This window comes from Protomyctophum bolini, assembly GCF_963924005.1.
Source record: "Protomyctophum bolini genome assembly, chromosome: 7".
Lineage (NCBI taxonomy): Eukaryota > Metazoa > Chordata > Actinopteri > Myctophiformes > Myctophidae > Protomyctophum > Protomyctophum bolini.
The window spans coordinates 29,989,374-30,010,071 of NC_137868.1; the positions used below are offsets into that span (position 1 = coordinate 29,989,374).

The 20,698-nt window shown below is 40.6% G+C and overlaps 1 protein-coding gene across 4 annotated transcripts in view; it reads left to right on the forward strand.

The window, feature by feature from the left end:
* Positions 1-20,698, forward strand: part of adcy2a (adenylate cyclase 2a) — a gene marked incomplete at its 5' end in the record, with an annotated part of 106,300 nt that overhangs the window by 39,005 nt on the left and 46,597 nt on the right. For all 4 annotated transcript variants that reach the window (XM_080767230.1, XM_080767232.1, XM_080767233.1 and 1 more), the window contains 7 exons: positions 9,271-9,420; positions 12,473-12,621; positions 13,343-13,454; positions 13,789-13,916; positions 18,633-18,791; positions 19,092-19,224; positions 19,736-19,912. In XM_080767230.1, coding sequence (XP_080623356.1) covers positions 9,271-9,420; positions 12,473-12,621; positions 13,343-13,454; positions 13,789-13,916; positions 18,633-18,791; positions 19,092-19,224; positions 19,736-19,912 — 1,008 coding nt within the window. The remainder of the gene's footprint in view (positions 1-9,270; positions 9,421-12,472; positions 12,622-13,342; positions 13,455-13,788; positions 13,917-18,632; positions 18,792-19,091; positions 19,225-19,735; positions 19,913-20,698) is intronic.

Sequence of the window (20,698 nt, forward strand, 5' to 3'; positions counted from 1 at the left end):
ACATGCGTAAGCTAAGAACGTAACATGGAATATCTATATAGTGAAACTATACATATAAACTATACATACTATACTCTGCTATAGGCCTACATATGTACTATGACGTGCTATGACTACTATAAGTCTACAGAAATGCTATCTAAGGGGGTAAGTGCTATGGGCCATGATGGAGTCTGAAAAGGTGGGTTTTCAGACTACGGCAGAAGATTGAGAGTGATGCTGCAGTTCTGACTGCAATGGGAAGTGCATTCCACAGTTTTGGAGCCAGAAGGAAGAAGAGTTTGGGACGTGTGGAGCGTTGTTAGTGAGGGTACTTCCAGCTTCCCTGCGTTGGCTGATCTGAATGAGCGGGAGGGTTTGTAGAGTTCAATCATACTTGCAAGATATGGGGGAGCGGAGCCATACCTTTGGTTGCTTTGAATGCCAGCATCAGAGTTTTGTATTCTGTGCGGGCAGCGACTGGGAGCCAGTGGAGGGAGCGGAGCAGGGGGGAGACATGTGAGAATTTTGGCTGGTTCAAGACCAAGCGAGCTGCGGAATTTTGGATCAGTGCACATGCTGGTAGGCCAGTAAGGAGGGAGTTACAATAGTCGAGTTTTGACAAGACTGTTGTCTGGATTAGGAGCTGGGCTGATTCCTGGGTGAGGAACTTTCTACACATGGTCCACACAGACGTTTACGACCTATATGCCCATATACTGTCATCCATAGTATGAGCATAAAAGGGACAAGGCCCCCCATATGCCCATATATGGGCATGACCATATGGCCATATACTGATAACATCAGGGATATCCATATGAGCATTTATATGAGCAGCGTTCCGACCATATGCCCTGATAACACCAGGAAACCATATGCCCTGATAACACCAGGAAACCATATGCCCTGATAACACCAGGAAACCATATGCCCTGATAACACCAGGAAACCATATGCCCTGATAACACCAGGAAACCATATGCCCTGATAACACCCGGGTAGCCTGTGGTCCGATTGATGCATACTCTGGTACGGAACACTGCAATGTGAAAGCCATCCATACCAAAATAATCATATTTGTAATTTGTTATAAGCAAGGTAAAATAATGTGTCACTAATCACTATAATAAAAAAATTATCACATTAGTGACAGTTCTGCTTGAATGTTGACATGAAAAAAAATCCTGCTAGTGTTTGAGTAGCATGAGCATGAAAAAAGTAAAAGTGAGCCACATAAGAACCCATACAGTTGAATGAAGTGTACTCACATAAGAACCCATACAGTTGAATGAAGTGTACTCAGGTACACATAAGAACCCATACAGTTGAATGAAGTGTACTCACATAAGAACCCATACAGTTGAATGAAGTGTACTCACATAAGAACCCATACAGTTGAATGAAGTGTACTCACATAAGAACCCATACAGTTGAATGAAGTGTACTCAGGTACACAAGAACCCATACAGTTGAATGAAGTGTACTCACATAAGAACCCATACAGTTGAATGAAGTGTACTCAGGTACACATAAGAACCCATACAGTTGAATGAAGTGTACTCACATAAGAACCCATACAGTTGAATGAAGTGTACTCACATAAGAACCCATACAGTTGAATGAAGTGTACTTACATAAGAACCCATACAGTTGAATGAAGTGTACTCAGGTATGCAATAATCCAATAGAGGGGAAAAGAGAAGATCGATTACAGACTACAGAGACAAAACATTTCACAAAGTAGGCTGTTGCGGTTTTAAGTGGTTAAATGTCTGATAACTGATTAACATAAATCCAACATATTAATAGAAAAGATAATGTGTCTAGACAAACAACATTCATATACGCAACACACTGATGACATGCAATACAATTGTATTCAATATGTAGTCAAAATGTTGAAGACCCGTGCTATAGTTAAATTAAAATTGGGTTTACAGTGTGATGATGCAAATGAAAGCATGATTGGTACAGTATCATCTTCAGTCCCAGTGCGTCAGAGGCACACTCTGGCTCTGTGACATACTAGTGTGACATTGGGGTCAGTCTGATGCAAGCTAACAGCTAATGCACAAAGGCATCTAAGTAATCTACCACTGATCATGTTCCGTAGCCTAATTTGATCTACTCCTTGAGATTAGCCCTTGAAATTACATTTCGTTACAGTCCAGATGTGATCATAAGCCATTTTCTGTGTGTGTTAGCATTGAGCTTTTGTATTTTGTGTGCTGCATTCTAAGAGGTGACATGGATAAAACAACACACAATACATGCATACATTATATACAGTACATACTAGTGATGTGCGGGCCCACCCGTAGCTCACAGGTCCCGCGGGTTGAACTGCGGGGCGTGCGGACAAGTCATGATTTCAGAGCAATTATCGCGGGGCAGGCGAGGAAATGCTGCACAGATTATTGGTTAAATTGTTGTGAAAATGGCCCAGTCAGTCCCTACTCCCCTTGTACAAAACTCTGATGCTGGCCTTCAAAGCAACCAAAGGTATGGCACCCCCATATCTTCAAAGTCTGATCGGACCCTACAAACCCTAAAAACGCCGGGACACCACTCCACACGTCACAAACTTTTGCCATAGTCTGAAAACCCACCTCTTCAGACTCCATCTTAGCCGGTAGCACTTGCCCTAGCCTTGACGACCCTACAGGCGTACTTATAACTTATATGTAGGCATAATTTAGATCAGGGGTTCTCAACATGGGGGTCACACCCGTGTGAACTGAGTGGTCCTGGATCACACAACAGAATTTCAAAATCTGACACGGTCAGATAGGGATTCAAAGTGTTGAACTCCTAGGACCAGGAATTTCACCCAGTGGTTGCACAGATGGCTTTGATGAGCGCACAGGGACAACTGGTAGGGTTTAAGAGTCTTGATCAGATACACTTCAAAATGTACACTGGCCAAGGGTCAAACCACTGAACTTCCCATTCCCAGACAGACAGTCTCTCAACCCACTCGCCTGTGCTCTTTCTAAGTGCAGGTGTGTGTGCTTGTGTCAACCCATGTGTTGCATGTGTGTGTACTGTACCTGTATATGCCATGTTTTTGTCTTTGGCTCTGTCAGTTTGCCAGTGGCTTTAAAAGCCTCTGAGTAGTCGCAGCCCCTCCCCCCCCCCCCCCCCCCCCCCCCCCCCTCACGCCATCAACTCCTTGAAAGATAAGAGGAGAGAGGACTCCAACGTGTTACAGGATGATCAAATGCACTATGTGTTCATCGTACGACGCTGTTGAGCACTGAAAATAGCTCTCTCCAAACAATTTCCTCTTGCGATGTGATACGTGAGCTTTTAAATCTAATCCAAACTAACAACTACAGTATATTACTCATTAATTAATATAACAAATAAAAGATTAGGTATTAAAATGTGTGGGTGTGTGTTTGTGTGTCCATGAGGCGAGAGATCACACAAGAATACAATTATTATACAGAATACAGAATAAATAATAATGTGTGGAGACATTTGGAAACCACTGCTCTAGTGGGTCTATTTATAGCGAGTAACGAGGAGATGTTGATAGATTAAACCACTCAAACACTACTGTATAGACTGCTCAATCAACTTGATAGCTTACGTCCTCTGAGACTATTTTTGTCTTTTATTGCTCATTGTTGTTAGGTTTTTCAAGGCCTTTGAATCCAAAGACTGTAGTCCATCATATTTAAAACATTTCTAAACCTTTTCCGTTTCCAACCCCAGAACTTTTAAATTGCAAGATTAGGAATCAAGGTTGAATTATTGTCTTCTCCCATATGCACATTCATCCATTTTTGACTCGAACTATTATATTTGATTTATAATGCTGATTCATTCACCACCATTACTCAGAAAAACAGCAACAACATTCTTTTCTACCTCTGCAGTACCTGCACAAAACTGGCCAGTGCTTATTGTTTCCTCCTCTCACAATAGGATGTTGTTTACAAGTAAAAGTCTTGCCATCAACATTTACTTAGAGTCTAACATAAAGCAGGCTAGTCTACAATATTTGCTTCTGAGGTGTAGTAAGGTAGAAGGTATTGAAAATACCTTGAAATACTCCAGTAGTCCACCTAAAATGTGTTCTTAAATACACTTAATATTCTTAAATACTTTACACCATTGGTTAGGAACACTACTGGTTGACACTGCAGTCTGATTGAATGAGTCATACTGTAGGCAATTTTCCCAAGTAGAGCAAAACAAAATAGTTCATTATTGACCAATATTGCTGACAGCACTCCAACAACAACAAACCTGGGCTCTCATCATGTTCATTTATAATTATTGCTTGCACACACTGGTGGAGTCTATTATGTATATAATTAAAACATGAATACATATTGAGTTCTCACACAAAAGCATACTTTAATTCACACACACACACACACGCACACACACGCGCGCGCATGCGCACACTCACACGCACAAGTGTTTCGAATCCCGACTATTTAAAATCCAAACAATAACACAATTCATTCCTTGTGTGTTGATGTAAACGATATGCAAGGCTTTATGGCACAATAATAGTCACACAGTAAAGATAACGTATTGATTGAGTCATCATCATAACCAAGTAGAGGAACGAATGGCATTGTGAAAACTTTCAGATTTTCTCAGCAGCTTGAAGGTACTGTAATCACATAAGATATGGAAATGTAAGCCATAAAAACTGGTGCACCCTTGTACATTATTCCAGTGTGCCTACATACTGCACAGGAAGTCTTAGTGGGAGGGAGACATGCTGATTCAGTATGTCCATTTTGTCCAGTCCATTTAACTTTACACTGCTGGCTCACTGGTCTCAGTACACCAGCTTGTTTAATGAAGAGACCAACGAACAGTGAATGGGTGATATGCGATATAGGTATAGTTATATTACTCATAGAATAACAGCTTGTTCATGTTTTGCATTGTGCTGCTATTCTGTTCCTCCATAGGCTACATTGGTCAGCAGTGCAAATGCATCGGACACTGGGGATTTCAGGGACTACCATGGATTCTGCATTACTATTTTAAGAATACCCTTGGCTAGTAGTCAAACGTATAGTAGCTCTATGTGTTCCCAAATGGCCATTAACCATTTGAAATTGAAAGAAGTGACAATCCTTGCTTACTGTCTTACTGATTGACAGCACATGATGTATCTCTTCCATTAACAAACAGCATGTTTGTGTGACAATATAATCCCCCATAATTTAATTTCCATGCTTTATTGTATGATTCATCAAACATGCATAAGAGAGTGAGGAAGGTTTAAAAACAATAGTTTCTCTGGCGCAGTCCCACATCATTAATTCATTATAGTACTCAGGCTCGATTATGTAGCTAGAGCCAAGAGAATTCCACACAGACACTCTATGCCCCAGGCACAAACAAAGTATTAGCCCCTTTATTCAGGAGCTGTGGTGCGACGTTTCACATTTGAATCTAAATGCAAAATGCAACCTTTGCTAATTTCTATATTTCATAGATTCAATATTTGATTCCATTTGCATATCTCTGTCTCTCTTTTTAGATGAAAGTGCATAAACAAAATGTCATGCCTTTGAGATTGAGCTGTCCAAACTCAAATAGGAATTATGTTGTCCTTATAAATAACATTTATTTTACCTCATTGCCAATTACCTCATTGCCAATGCTGCAATATGTTATTCTTGTCCTTATAAATAATATTTATTTTACCTCATTGCCAATGCTGCAATATGTTTTGTGTTCATGCAAATCTGTATTTCCTTAACATTAAACATTTTCAGCCATAATTCTTTGACAGGGATAGACCTTAATGCATGGAACTTTATGAGAGCCAGGTGGACAAGCGTATGAATAAAACTATAATTTATTTATTAGTGTGACCTTTGTCACTTAATCAATTCAGGGAAATAAAATGCATTTCACATGTTTTCCGATCTCTTGTTTTTCAGAGCACACACTATTATTTTATTGAGGTCTCTAAAGAGCACAGTTGACTATGTGGATGAACAAAGACAATCTGGCAGTGGCAGAGATACCGGGAAAACATGAGTAGCCTATACAGTGCTGGCTGTTAGCAGAACCAAGGGCATGCGAGTAATTGGGAGCAGGTCTGGACGGTCAGGGGAGTGGAAGACACATGAGGGCAGACTGAGATGGGAGTAGTGCAAAACATACAGGCTACAAAATAAAACAGGAAACCCAATAACACATCAAATAAAACATGGCACACAGCCTGTGTTGATAACGGGATTAAAACAAAATTCAACATTCCTGTGAGATCTCGGACAACTGCCTCTTTTGGCACATATGGCTAGAGTGGGACTTAAGCTCTTCAGTTCAGATAATCCTGAAATCCACCATAATAGCTCTCAGCCCTTCTCTGCCAAATTCACCTTCCACACTCCAATTGCAAGAATGGACAAATGTTTCACACAATTAAGTTCTCTTGTCTGACCATTAAAATGGTCTAACACCCATGACTTATGCAGCATGTGTACTAGTCTATACAGCAATTTGAAGGGTGTCTTGTATTCTACAGTGAAGTAATGTACCTCTACAGCTCTGTTAATAGTATTTTCTATTTCTACCGCTCAATGAACAATGGATTTATTTTAAAAGGGAATATCATTTTCACGTCATTAATTTACCACAGAGCTGTTGTGTTAAAAATATAACCCCCCCCCCCTTCTGTATAGCCTAGATTCAGAACTTGCGGTCATGTGATCAGTGACATAGGCGAGGTACTCTTTACCTTCCCTACGTATGTCACTGATCACATAACCCCAAGTAATAACTGTGTTAATATTACTGTAAACAGTGTAAAATCTGACCCTTAAAAATGTAAGCGTTAGTTGAATTAACCTATTGGTTTCTTATTTTGTGTATCTATCCTTAAACGTATTTTATTTTCACTGAAAAATGAATTTCACAATTCCTTGTATTGGAAAATTATATTAAATTCCTGTAAATTTGAGGGCCATTGTGATGTGACCACATGTGCAGAGGTTAAATCTGTTACGGGAATAAAACAACTGTAGTTTCTCAACACAACTTTATTGTCAGCACTCCGCCGACAATATTCCTTTCAAAGTCACAATCCTAAATACTTTCAGTAAGTAAGCTGTCCTTCACTAAAGGCCTTCAGTAACTGAAGAGGTGAAGCCCCCTTTTTTGTAACGCAGTCCGCAAGTTATTCTTTTGTTTTGTACCAAAGGATCCGCTCAACCTTTTTGGTGTGGATGAGCTCTTTGATGCTGCTGATTTCCAGTGACTGACTTTGTGGACTTAAGTGCATCAGCCAGTGAATGATTATCCGTGACACAGGTTATTGGCGCAGCATGAGCAATATCACCAGCAGTCAGTTCAGAGAAGAGTGTAGACAGAAAGATAGCATTATCAATCCCCTCTGACATTGTCAGTGTTTCACCTGCAAGAGTGCTACGTACAATCCTCTTGACTCTCCTAGACTGCCGTGAAAACTTCCCATTTTCCCCCATCAGCACAATAAAGTGCTGAGCTGTGGTATCACTGTGGTGGAGAAGCTTTGTGTGCCTCTCCCCATATGAAGTCATCCACATGGCAGGCTAGAACTCCAGACACAGCACAGTCCTAGTGCAGAGTGCTTGCAAAGACCGGCTCAGAGAGTACTTGATCAATAAATCTAAATGTAATATTGAATGTATTTCATTTTCTATCGCTATATCGCCAGTGAACATCTGATTAATATGATTCTGTTTTATTTTACTAACTGAAGGCTAACAAACAAAAGATCACTTCAAAATTACCAGGAGAGTTTGGCTGAGAGTGTCTGACTGGTCTAATGGTCAGTCTTGCAGTACAGACATTCCCAGGTCTATTAACCACTTCCAATAATATGACATATAAGATTACAGTTTTATGAGCTGGGGGCGTGGGGTATGTCATATAGCAATTTTAAGCATGTTAAGAAGCGCTTTCGACACCCTGTGGAGTGCGCAAAACGGCCTTGAATTAGTCATGGGAGTGTTTAAGGCGTGTTTGAGAGTTACCCAATCAACATGTCCGTACTATTTTCTTTACCAGTCAGCTGATGTCACATACGGAATGCGCACTTTGGGAATAGTTATATTACATTTCTTCAGGCTGGCACCATAGAAGACATGACATATGACTTTGTCACATTTGGGTTAATTATTCCTATTGCAATGCATGCTGTCACCTTTATGCCTCAAAATAAGTTGTTTCTATTGAGAAACACCAGTAAAATTATATTTTAATTTAAATTATAATTATATTATATTTGAAATGAGTAATGAGTTGAATGCGAGGTGCGTATGCCCGTGATGGTATGGTCTTCGCTCGTAGCATTTTATTGAAGAAGAGTTGGATCGGGTGTGATACAGCGTATGATATGGGCTATAGCCCATGGTCCAAAATGATGAGAAACGAGGATAACTCTAATTGTCGTAGTGGTTAAGATGTTGGCTTTCCACGTGGGAGACCAGGGTTCGAGGGTTACACTATCATACAAAAGAAGACCTCAACAGCGCTAAGAAACATCTGATTAATATGATGCTGTGTTATTTAAACTTTACTAACTGAAGGCTAACGAACAAAAGATCACTTCAAAATTACCAGGAGACTTTGCCTGAGAGTGTCTGACTGATGGTGCAGTGGTCTAATCATCAGGGTTTCAGTACAGACATTCCATGTTCAAGGCCTGTTCCTCCTACAGCTCAATGCTGCAGTAATTTGAACTTTTCAAGGCTTGAATAAAAAATAAAAACGCAAAAGCACCAGGAGACATCTGCTGAATGCTCAAAGGTGCCTTGGCTCAATGTTGTGTAGCACTTGACCCGTTGCCTCTGCTACAGACAGTTGGCCGGTTCAATTCCCATGTCATGACATCAAGGTGCTGGAGGACCATCGGGAGTTCCTCCTACAGCTCAATGCTGCAGTAATTTGAACTGAATTTGAATTCGGGGTGATCGGGCCCTAGGCTTTGAAACCCTGAGGATCCAAAGACTAGCAAAACCAGTGCTCTCCTTCAAATCTCTTCTGAATACACACCTTTATATTAAATGATTCTCTTACTATTTGCCTTTTTCACCTCTAATTGTCAAAATCTTTATTCTGTTGATTTAATATGTTGTTTTTATTGCGTGGTTGTTTTCTGATTTGAGCACGTTCTGTAAAGCACAACTTTATTTAGAAAAGTGCTATAAATAAATAATTGATCATTGATCAATTGTTATCATTACAACCTTAATGTTGGTCAAGAACATGTTTAGATAAAACAAATCCATATTTTTGTCTTATTTATTTTCCTAACAGATTTTGGCGAATGTTATCATTTTCATCTGCGGAAATATGGCAGGGGCTTACCACAAACACCTGATGGAGTTGGCATTGAAACAGACCTACCAGGACACATGCAACTGCATCAAGTCGCCCATTAAACTGGAGTTTGAGAAACGCCAACAGGTATGATATTCACAGAGTCTAGCATCCAGTGAGTGACCAGTAAGTGCGGGTCCATTTGTACACACTCAGCTTTATCTGCATTGGTCCATTTGGTTCCTTTTGCACAGTCTTTGATATAAATGAACTCTCAGGATTCCACAGTGTAGACCAGTGGTTCTCAGAGGGGGCATTGAGAAGGTTTCAGTGGGTAGTTGAACCACTTTAACTACTGTATACATACATGAGTTATTTCAAAATAGCCGATCTATAAGCTATAACGTGTCGCAAAGAAAAAAATCATTCATCAATTGGTCTTGCTCAGAGACACCTCGACACTGGTGCCGGGAATCGAACCTGGGACCATCTGTTTCCCAGACGGCCTCTTCAGCTTGATTAGATCAATCTGGGTTTGTTTTTAATGGGTGGAGTCACAAGTGAGTTTGAATGAATTCATCCATTCAACACATGCAAATCTACTCTAAGATGCCTTTGAAGGATTTTTCTTCCCTTGCTTTCCTAACCGCTCACGTTATCTTCATGTTATTTTAATAATAATGTTAATCTGATACACCATGCATACTTTGTCTGTACCTAATCTATTGATAGGACACAAGAATATACTAGTGCTGCATATTTCTGGGCTTGCTTGCAAATTTTGAATTATCGCTGCACTAGAAAATCAAGGATAATGGGTGAAACGTATGGCTGACTGCCAGAGCGAAGTCATTAGCTACAGACAGTAGTCCAGGTCCTAACCTACATTATGTAATGTGCAGCAGCCCCTAGAGTAAAGCTAACTGGCTGTTGTTGTGAAAAGTGCTTCACACCTGCCTTGGACTGCTAGTGCTGCCTGAGAAGGATGATCATGCTTTACAGTAGCTTAGCAGAATTACAAATAAGATGTAGAGTCTATGACGGCGTGGCTTCTCTTTGCTATAGCTATGGATAGCAAGTCACTAGTTGTGCAGTTTGTGAACGAAGCACCAATGTTGTCTGCTTCGCAGTACTTTACCTGGGTTAGCTTGCGTGTTGTAATTGAAAGTTGACATAAGAATCCCTTGGTGAAATAACTAGTGGGTTGTTGTTGCAACTTGCTGGCTGCAATGCTATCCCAGTGGCAGAGAGTTCGGCTAGTGGCTAAAGGTGCATGGTTGCCTAACTTACTCATGGCTGCAATTCTATCCCATTGGCTGACAGGTCTGACTACGGCAGCAAATTAAATGATAAGTTGTCACTACAATAATAAGTTGCCACTACCAACCCGATAGAAAATAGCCCAGCCTGCAGCTGGTAAAAAGACCATTACTGTATCAAAATTAATGAACAACAAAAAACAACAAAGAAAATCCAAATTGTCAAATATAAGAAAGTTGTGAAATTGTTAAAATAGACAATAGCTGATCTACAAGCTCACAGCACCTTGTGTTGTTGAGAACCACTTATCTAGTTGTGGGGACAGTCATACAATCACTGTTCTAGATGGTTGGCCCCTTCAGTGAGACACCATTTATAAAATCCTCTCTCAGGCAGTCAAGCCACTCTACAATCAAATTCCTTGTATGACATTTGCTTTTAGATGACCTTTATCTGAAATGCTCATATTGTATAATGAGTGCATTTACTCCATAAGGGTGGTTCATCTGGGAATTCAACAACCTGCGCAATCCTCCACATTCAAGCCACGAGGGCCTATATAGAGGGGCTTATTTGTAAAGAATAATGGCTCAATAGTGTCTTCGGAGGTTTTTGCGCAACTATATTTGCACGCACCACTACTGACGACCGTATAGACGACAGTAATGGACACTTTTTCATGATTAGCTGCATCTAAGCCAAAGGTTAATATTAACAGGATCTTACAAATAAGCTTCATATTTGAAAACAGGAAGCATTGTGTACTTGGATCTGTAGTTAAATTGAACTTGAATTATTGTTAAACATCTGCACTACTTAATTTACAAGAAGTCTACACAATTAGAGACTTACCCATACAACCCATAGTCTGAACGGCATACAAACCCATACACATACTCATTTACTGTCTTCTCCAACCTTCTATCTGTCCTCACCTTAGAGAGCTTTATTAGACAACTCCTGTCAAGTTTACACAGAGTCAAAGTCTAGCCACCGGGTCCGGAGAGAAATCTTCATTCCCTTTAAACAGAATACAAGTTGTGAGGTTAAAACGGGCTGAGTGTGTTTCTGGGTGGATGGTAATGGAATAATGAGCAGTCTGAAACTGTTTCCTGCATTACTTATTATGACCATGAGTCACAAGAAGTGAACTGAACCGGTCCCTGATGCAATGTTGAAATCCCCAGTCAATGCCTGAAATTACACAGGAAGTTGGCATCCTCACGACATTCATTCATTCATTCATTCATGCTACGGCCATTTGATTAACACTTCAAAATGTAATTAGATTCGATCCAAGTTCAAAGGATCAATGTGATCATTCAAGCAGAATGCCTGATGCAGGTCCATTAAACCGTGTGAGTAAGCATATTAAATATTTGATGCTTATTCAGTGTGTGGAAATTATTACATTTTAGGTTATTTTGTTATCCTACACATGGACCCAGTTGGACTGAGCACAGAGCACACCAGGTCATTGTTTTAAAAGTATCAATGTACATTGTGCAAACAACCTGGAAGCTTTACAGGGACAAATTAAGGTATTGACTGAATCTATGTCTACTGAATCCTAATGGGCTTTTAGACTAATTAAAGTGAATTAACCAACTGTTGAGCATCGTTGTGCTCCACTCCACCTTCTAATCTTTACCACTGTGGTTAAAATCCTAATTTAATTGGACCAGTACTTTATTGATGTAGTCGTAAAATGAATAGGCTAGGGTTTATTTTGAGCCAGTCCAGCAGATTACTGTACCATAAAGCTGCCAAGTGGTAACACATTATGGATCCATTTGGAGTTATTATTACTAACATGCCTGTCAACCATCCCATTTTGAACCTGTCTTATTAACACGCATAAGATTAGCAATAGTTTTGGAAGACTTGGTTTATTGTGTCCTCACAATCTTCTTCCTCATCATGTCATGATTTGCATTAGGAGCGTCTCCTGTTGTCACTGCTACCAGCTCACATTGCTCGTGTGATGAAGGCTGAGATCATCCAGAGACTGCAGGGTCCAAATTTTGGTCAGATGGAAAACACAAACAACTTTCACAATCTCTATGTCCAGAGACACACCAATGTCAGGCATGTGTTACTTACTTTATGTGGAACCAAGTGGTCAGTAAAAAATATATCTCCTAAAAATAAATGAAATCGTGAAATAAGCTTCACTGCTGAGTATTTCACTAACCTTTGAAGAATCACCTGGGCGCTAATGTAGGTCCGTTTCATGAAAATCCATCGTAAAATGGTGTGATTGTTGGTCGTTGGTTGGTCGTTGGTTCATAAATAAAGAATCTTTCATTCAATATAGGAACTGCTGCTGTCGCAAGTTGATGATGTCATATGTCCATATGGTTTAGCCCTATGGAATGTATGGAATGCATATGCCAATAAAAAACAACTTAATACATCCTACTTAATACATCCTAAGGATAATAATGAGCATCAAAGCAATATTTTAAATCCTTTTCATTAGCATGTGCATTCCATATAATAGGGCTGGACCACACATGGACATATGACATCATCAACTTGCAACAGGAGCAGTTCCTATTGAGTGAAAGATTCTCTATTTATGAAAGAAATAAAATATTTAAGGTGTTTTTATTTGTCTTATTAGCCAGGGAGAATGTCGTGATCCGCAGTCAAACTGTTAATTGGCAAGCGTATACTCACATTTGTATACTTAAAAATCACATTATATCAGGCTATATTATATTATATTACATAATATTAGATGTATTATGTTGTATTGTATTATATTATATTACATTATAAATTGTTTCTTATTATCTATTTCCAGTATACTGTATGCTGATATTGTGGGATTCACCCGGCTTGCAACTGACTGTTCTCCAGGAGAGCTAGTGCACATGCTGAACGAGCTGTTTGGGAAATTTGACCAAATAGCCAAGGTAAACATTTTATTATTGTATTCAGCATATGCACAAATATGGGTGTATTTTAATGAAAGTAACAATGAATACAAGACAAGACATGTGGTTTTCAACCAGTGGTCCGGGTTTCCAGGTGGTATCCAGCTAAATGATGGAGAGTTGGTAACTAAATGGACCCTGATCCATTCGGTTTCATTGTACGCTCTCAAGAGTTAAATTATTGTTTAAACATCTGCATTACTTAATTTACAAGAAGTCTACACAATTCATCATTGTCATCCAAGTCATGGGTCTCTTGGACCGATATGAAAAAGGTTCGGGACCTATAGCTGTTTCTTGTTTTTATTTTCAGGAGAATGAGTGTATGCGGATCAAAATCCTGGGCGACTGTTACTACTGTGTGTCCGGCCTGCCTGAGTCATTGCCCAACCATGCAAAGAACTGTGTCAAGATGGGTCTGGACATGTGTGAGGCCATCAAGTAAGCCTGTCTCTTACATCATATCCCCCCCCACACACACACACACACACACACACACACACACACACACACAATAGTCATATTTAACCTGGGGACCGCCCCCACCTTGACAAGCACTTGGAATTGTAGGCATTTCATTTGTTTTGACTCGTTTCCACAGATATAATATTATTGTCGCTGTCGGGCCGAAACAAATTCCTTTTTTTCTTCTTCTTTTTTAAACAATGAAAAGTATTAAAAAGTGCTTCTGACAAAACCAGCTAACTCCATTGGATCCTCAAACTGTCTGCTGAACCAGCTAAGTCTACCAGAGGAGAGAGTTTGCTGGTTTTGCCCTCTCCCCTGCAGTGGTAGAGCAGCTTGGAGATCCATTGTCAGCTGTTCTTATCAAAGATGGTCAAAACCTCCACTTGAGCTGGATTGGGGTAAAGTGATGATAATATAATGAATGACACATACAAGTATCTGACAATATATAAATTCACAACACCAACTTTGATTTCACTTAATTCAAATATCACTTATTTTTTAGTTTTGTTGTGATCCTCCCTACTGTAGAGTGTGCTGACCATAGTTCTGTCCCCAGTTAACCCCTGGGGGTCAAAAAACCTTAGGTTTCGTTTTTGACAACTAAACCGCCGCACGGTTTAGTTGCCCCCTCCCTAAAACTAGAGCACATCAGACATACGAGATTACCGGCACCTCTTTGATCCACCGTTTTCCCTGTTATCTAAAATGCAAACATCCAGGAAAGAGACAGCACAGTACAGTAGGTACTGGTAGTATGGGACAAAAGAATATGCTTCACTTTAGTTTCAGAGGCTTTTTGCCTCCTCACCACAGGTCACACTTGAAACAGTAGAACAAAGAACAGGCCTATTATTTATACACACAAGGGTGCACAGAACGTATCCAACTTGGGGGTCCCGAACCCCAGTTTGGGAACCATTGTTTTACATAACACAGTGTTATTTATAATACAGGGCTCAGTCTAGTCTAGGGGATGTGCTACAAAGAGAAATACTGTATGCAAGATAGTTTCAAGAAAAGAGCGTCCTTGGAGTTTTGAAAGGCGCTATATAAATTCAAGTTATTACTTGTGCAAGCAGAGCGTGCAAGTAATGTGGTTTGTCCGGTGCTCCGATGCGTATGTCCTGTGGCAGCATATGACGTAATGATTCATTTGTGCTTGATATGGCATTAGTGTCAGATTACATACATGTATACAAAGGGGTATTACCTTTAATCCACCTGACACTGAAACATATCATTATTAAGTCACCATCAAGGGCCAGTTATACGCTGGCATTGGTACATATCTTCATCACGTCATACGCAGCTATGGACATACACATCAAACCAGAGACGAAATGTTTTTATAATCGTCATGGGGGCCCGCCCAAGTCCAACCGATCTCCACTATTACTCCATTATTATTAGATGACTTCACCAATTACCAGTGACACCAATGACAGTGCACAGTTTAGAATTAGCATTTGTGGATGTGAAAAACAAAACAAAACAAAACTTGACAGCCATTCTGATGAGATCAAAGCACTTCATAACTATCATGTCATGGTATCTTGCTATGGTGAAATTAAATATACAGAAGCGTAAACCAAACAAAAAACAAACAGTATGAGGCTGTCAGTTCGCTGTGCCATATTCTCTTGATCACAAAAGTCTTTCAAAATGAGGGGATTTCAGACAGGGAGCAACACAATGACTGCGTTGGACCAGCGTGGTCGCACTGAGCTCCTTGATTTCAGACAGGGATCAACACAATGACTGCATTGGACCAGCGTGGTCATTCTGAATCGCTTCTCAAAGGCTTAATATGAAACCCTTGGCTTGACGACAAAGGTTAGTCATTGTTTTTATGAAAAAAGAAGACTTGGATGAGCGTCGTTGCACTGTGCGCTCCTCATGAATGCACACACAACGAGCTGGCAATTGACCTTATGCACACCGCTGCAGCTGTACGAAAAGCTTGAATTATCCTCTTTCTATCTGCAAAGTGTTTGTTTCATAAAAAATCCACTGTAGACATGTTTCTGTCAAGAAATTCCTTGCAGGTGATTTATTTAATATGTGCTGGAGTTTGGAAGTGCTCGTTAACTATCACTCAACAACAGCCCATGCGTACCACCTGTTTTGAATTTGCACATAATGCAGGGCTGCCAACATTATAGTGTCAGAATTCAGGAGATTTTGACGTCAGACTTCGGTGCTCTATGGGCTAGCAAATAGACTAAATCCAGGAGATATTAAGGAGAAAGGACAATTCAGGACCACCGCGTGAGATGGGGTCGAAATTCACGAGACTCTTTCCGGATTCAGGAGTGTTTGCAGCCCTGACATAATAAGGAGGCAGCAGGAGGTTGCTTTACTGATAACGAGTGCTTCCAAACTCTGACACATCATTTTTTAAATAAATTTACCTAAATTTAACAAAGTCAACGGCCAATGAAGGGCCTCAAACCCAGTACCGCACGGTCCAATTTCCCCGAAGGGCCCCATAGAGCCATGGGCCCCTGGCCCACTCGCCCAATGGCTAATTTGGCCCTGGGTTGCCCACCTGCCCCTGGCAGGTAAATGATACGTAGCTTGCAGAGTTAATTCAGTCAGATATACTCGAGGGGCTCATTCAGTGTTATGCAAGACCCACATGTCATTCACTGACGTGGCAATCAGCTGTCGGGTTCTTCCTGTGTTCCTTCCTCTGCATATGAGTTCCTGGTGTTGTTATACACTGTTTGCTCCCACCGCCACGCCAGCACCACCGGTGGACTCTGCTATTCATGTTCCCCATTGGAGGTTGTTATTGTATATCTTTCTCCCTGCTTTTAATGGTTAATGATGGTTGTATAATTGTGCCGAGTAGGGAGAAAAATGTAGCACACCCGAACGCCAAGATAAGATATTATATGCACACTTATACACACTCTCATTCTATAATAAATATTTGTTCAATCTATTCGTGAGTTATCGGACTGAAATAAAACCTTCGGGCAGATGAAGTTTGCTTTCAGATTTCCCTACCGGCAAGTGCTTGTTTGCAAGTGCTTGTTTACTTTTCGGGCCAGTGGGCATGGCCTTTGGGATAGTAGAACATGACCTGTACCTCTGAGTCTGAGACCTTAGTCTCAACCCCTGTACACTACAGTATAATCCTTTGGGATAGTAGAACATGACCTGTACCTCTGAGTCTGAGACCTTAGTCTCAACCCCTGTACACTACAGTATAATCCTTTGGGATAGTAGAACATGACCTGTACCTCTGAGTCTGAGACCTTAGTCTCAACCCCTGTACACTACAGTATAATAATAGTAGAACATGACCTGTACCTCTGAGTCTGAGACCTTAGTCTCAACCCCTGTACACTACAGTATAATCCTTTGGGATAGTAGAACATGACCTGTACCTCTGAGTCTGAGACCTTAGTCTCAACCCCTGTACACTACAGTATAATCCTCGTTGCTGTTGGGTGGAATCCTTGTATGTCCAAAACTGTAATTACTTTGCAGGAAATGGAAAATAACATAGTTATTATTTAATCACAAGCTCTTGGTAATCCTTTTCATTGGTTCACACAATATGTACTGTACCTTGTGTGAGCAAGCTTAAAAACAACATTTTTATTAGATAGATTTTTTTTGCTGTGCATCAATGTATTATCCGCTTACATGCGCAAAGCTGTTAACTTTCCTTTCAATGTAAAATGTGAGCGGAAATCTTTGTTCAATCAAGGCCAGAACATTCATTCTGAATCGCTCCTCAAAGGGTTATATGAAAACCCTGGCTGGACGGCAAAGGTTACTCAATGTTTTTATGAAAAAAGAAGACCTAAGGGTAATTGGAAGTGCCAAGGTTAAAGGATAAATAATTAAAAGTGTGTGTGTGTGTGTGTGTGTGTGTGTGTGTGTGTGTGTGTGTGTGTGTGTGTGTGTGTGTGTGTGCGTGCGCGCGTGCGCGCGCGCGTGCGTGCGTGCGTGTGAGTGTGAGTGTGAGTGTGAGTGTGAGTGTGTGTGTGTGTGTGTGCGTGTGTGTGCGCGCGCTTGTACAATCTATTGACAGGCCTGTTTGTGTATAGGGGCCATGGTCTTTTTCTTATGTACACTTTGTGAGAATAGAATACCACATGTCTCAAGACATTGAGAGAGGGTAGCACCACTCACATTTAATGTATTATTCCGTTCTTTCGTTAGTTTTGCATTGTGTATTTCCTCAGTTGTGTGTGATTTATCTATTCGAGAATGTCATGCTTAATAATGTATTGCTATTCAAATGTTTCGTTTTGCCTTGCTGTCTATAATTGGAAAAAAAAAACAACATTATAGTCACACAAAAAAGGATAACTAATTTGGTTACATTTGTACACTTACAGAGTTTAATTATCACTGACAGTGTACGGTATGGACCGTCAAATGAAAACTGTTACTTTTCAGGATTCAAATTCAAAATAAAAAGTAGCCTACAAACTTAAAACCCAAATGGCTTCGTCGCTCTAAATGCTTCAAGCTTGTAGATCTGCTACTTTTGACGATGCATAATGATCCTCTGTAGCTCTAGTCAGTGTTGCCAGATTTTGCAACAGAAATTAGCAATTTACAGACAATTTGAGACAGACTAGCCCAAAGTCGCTTAATACTGTAAGTACCGGTAGACATGGCAAGACTACTAATATTACACCCATGTATGTTTGTTGCATACAGGAAAGTGCGAGATGCCACCGGGGTGGACATCAGCATGCGTGTTGGAGTGCACTCTGGGAATGTACTGTGTGGTGTGATTGGCCTTCAAAAGTGGCAATATGATGTCTGGTCACATGACGTCACGTTGGCCAATCACATGGAAGCAGGAGGTGTACCAGGGTGAGTACCGTAACCGTAACTCATGGCATTGGATGAAAAGGTTTTTTTTTGCCAGAATTGAAAGACTATTCCCATTTCCTTAAAGGCCCTTTCACACCACTAGGTGGCTATATAGAATTAGTCATTGCAAGACATGGCAATAAATATGCATTATATTTTTACCAGTATCCATGAACCCTGCTTGGACACAGCTTGGTTGATCTGTGAATTCAGATAGACATCGCTTCGATAAACCCACTGGTCCCACTGGTGCTATTCACATTTCAGACACAGTTCATTGTGTGTCCATGTGTCTGCCAGGCGAGTCCATATAACCTCTGAGACAATGGAGCACCTTGATGGAGCCTACAAGGTGGAGGATGGCGAGGGACAGGAGAGAGACCCCTATCTGAAGGAGCATGGAGTCATCACCTTCCTGGTCATCAATCCAAAGGTAACACAATCACACACGTTATTGGCACGAGATCACATCATTTGAATACTGAGACCGTATGATGAAGGCTGGGCAGATGAACATGGAAAGATCAGAACCTCGCACAATACACTGTGGTTAACATTCAATAGTTCAATATGGTTTGTTGATTGTTGTACTGTACATACAATTGAGAATTTGGAGAAAGTCTCAGCACTTTCCCCTATAATTCTCCATTTCAGTGTGATGTTACTGCATTTATTTATTACGTTATTTCTACACAACGGGGACTGTTGTGAATATGCTTCATGGGTTTCTTTGTGTGTGTGTGTGTGTGTGTGTGTGTGTGTGTGTGTGTGTGTGTGTGTGTGTGTGTGTGTGTGTGTGTGTGTGTGTGTGTGTGTGTGTGTGTGTGTGTGTGTGTGTGTGTGTGTGTGTGTGTGTGTGTGTGTGTGTGTGTGTGTGTGTGTGTGTGTGTGTGTGTGTGTGTGCGTGCGTGCGTGCGTGCGTGCGTGCGTGCGTGTGTGCGCAGGTGGAGCGGCGGAGCCCACAGCATCACTACCGTCCCAGACACACTCAGGATGGAGCTAAGATGAGGGCCTCAGTCAGAATGACTCGCTACCTGGAGTCCTGGGGAGCTGCCAAGCCCTTTGCCAACCTGCATCACCGAGACAGCATGACCAATGAGAATGGAAAGATCAACACTTCTGTGAGAGCCTTTTTTTGTTGTTGTTTTGGTTCCCAATAGGCTACATGCACACATGCCATATTGGAAAGAACTTGGGCCACCTCCCTACTTCCTTCACAGGTGTTACTGATGATACCAGTTGTGGCATAAAAAGTTATTTAAAAAGCCCTTCGTTCGTATATGATTTTGCTGCCCTTGCAGTTTAACCCAGTACCAAAGTTGGAGGATGTGTGTTGTCTTTGAAGCTTTAATGTCATATCACACATCATATCCACTCCTGTAACTTTAGATTTGAATCCAATAATAATATTGCAATATTTTGTGGCACAATATATTGTGACCCCATGATAATTTACTCTATACAGCAGTGGTTCTCAAATTGGGGTATATATATATATACACCCCATATATATACATATATATATATATGTGAGAGAAAGTGAAAAAACTGGACACAGTTTAAAGTAAATGTGCTCAGGATGGTCTAATTTCACGCCTTTCACACCTTTTCTTGTTATATTCTTCAATTTATTCTTCAAAAGGTGGGTTATCGTTCATTCATAGCATCGGGTGCATACCTCATTATGTCCAAAACGGCTACTTTTCAGGATTCCAATTCAAAAGTAGCAAAAATAGTAGATCTGCTATTTTTGCTACTTTTGTATGCCACTGTAGTAGGGCATGAATTTACAAAAACAAAAGTTGGTTTTCGACAGCATCGATATGCTAGTTTTCTCTTTTTCTAAGCAACTTCGGGTAAAGGGGGTACTTTGATCTAACCTGACGCTGCCAGATCCAAAAAGCTTG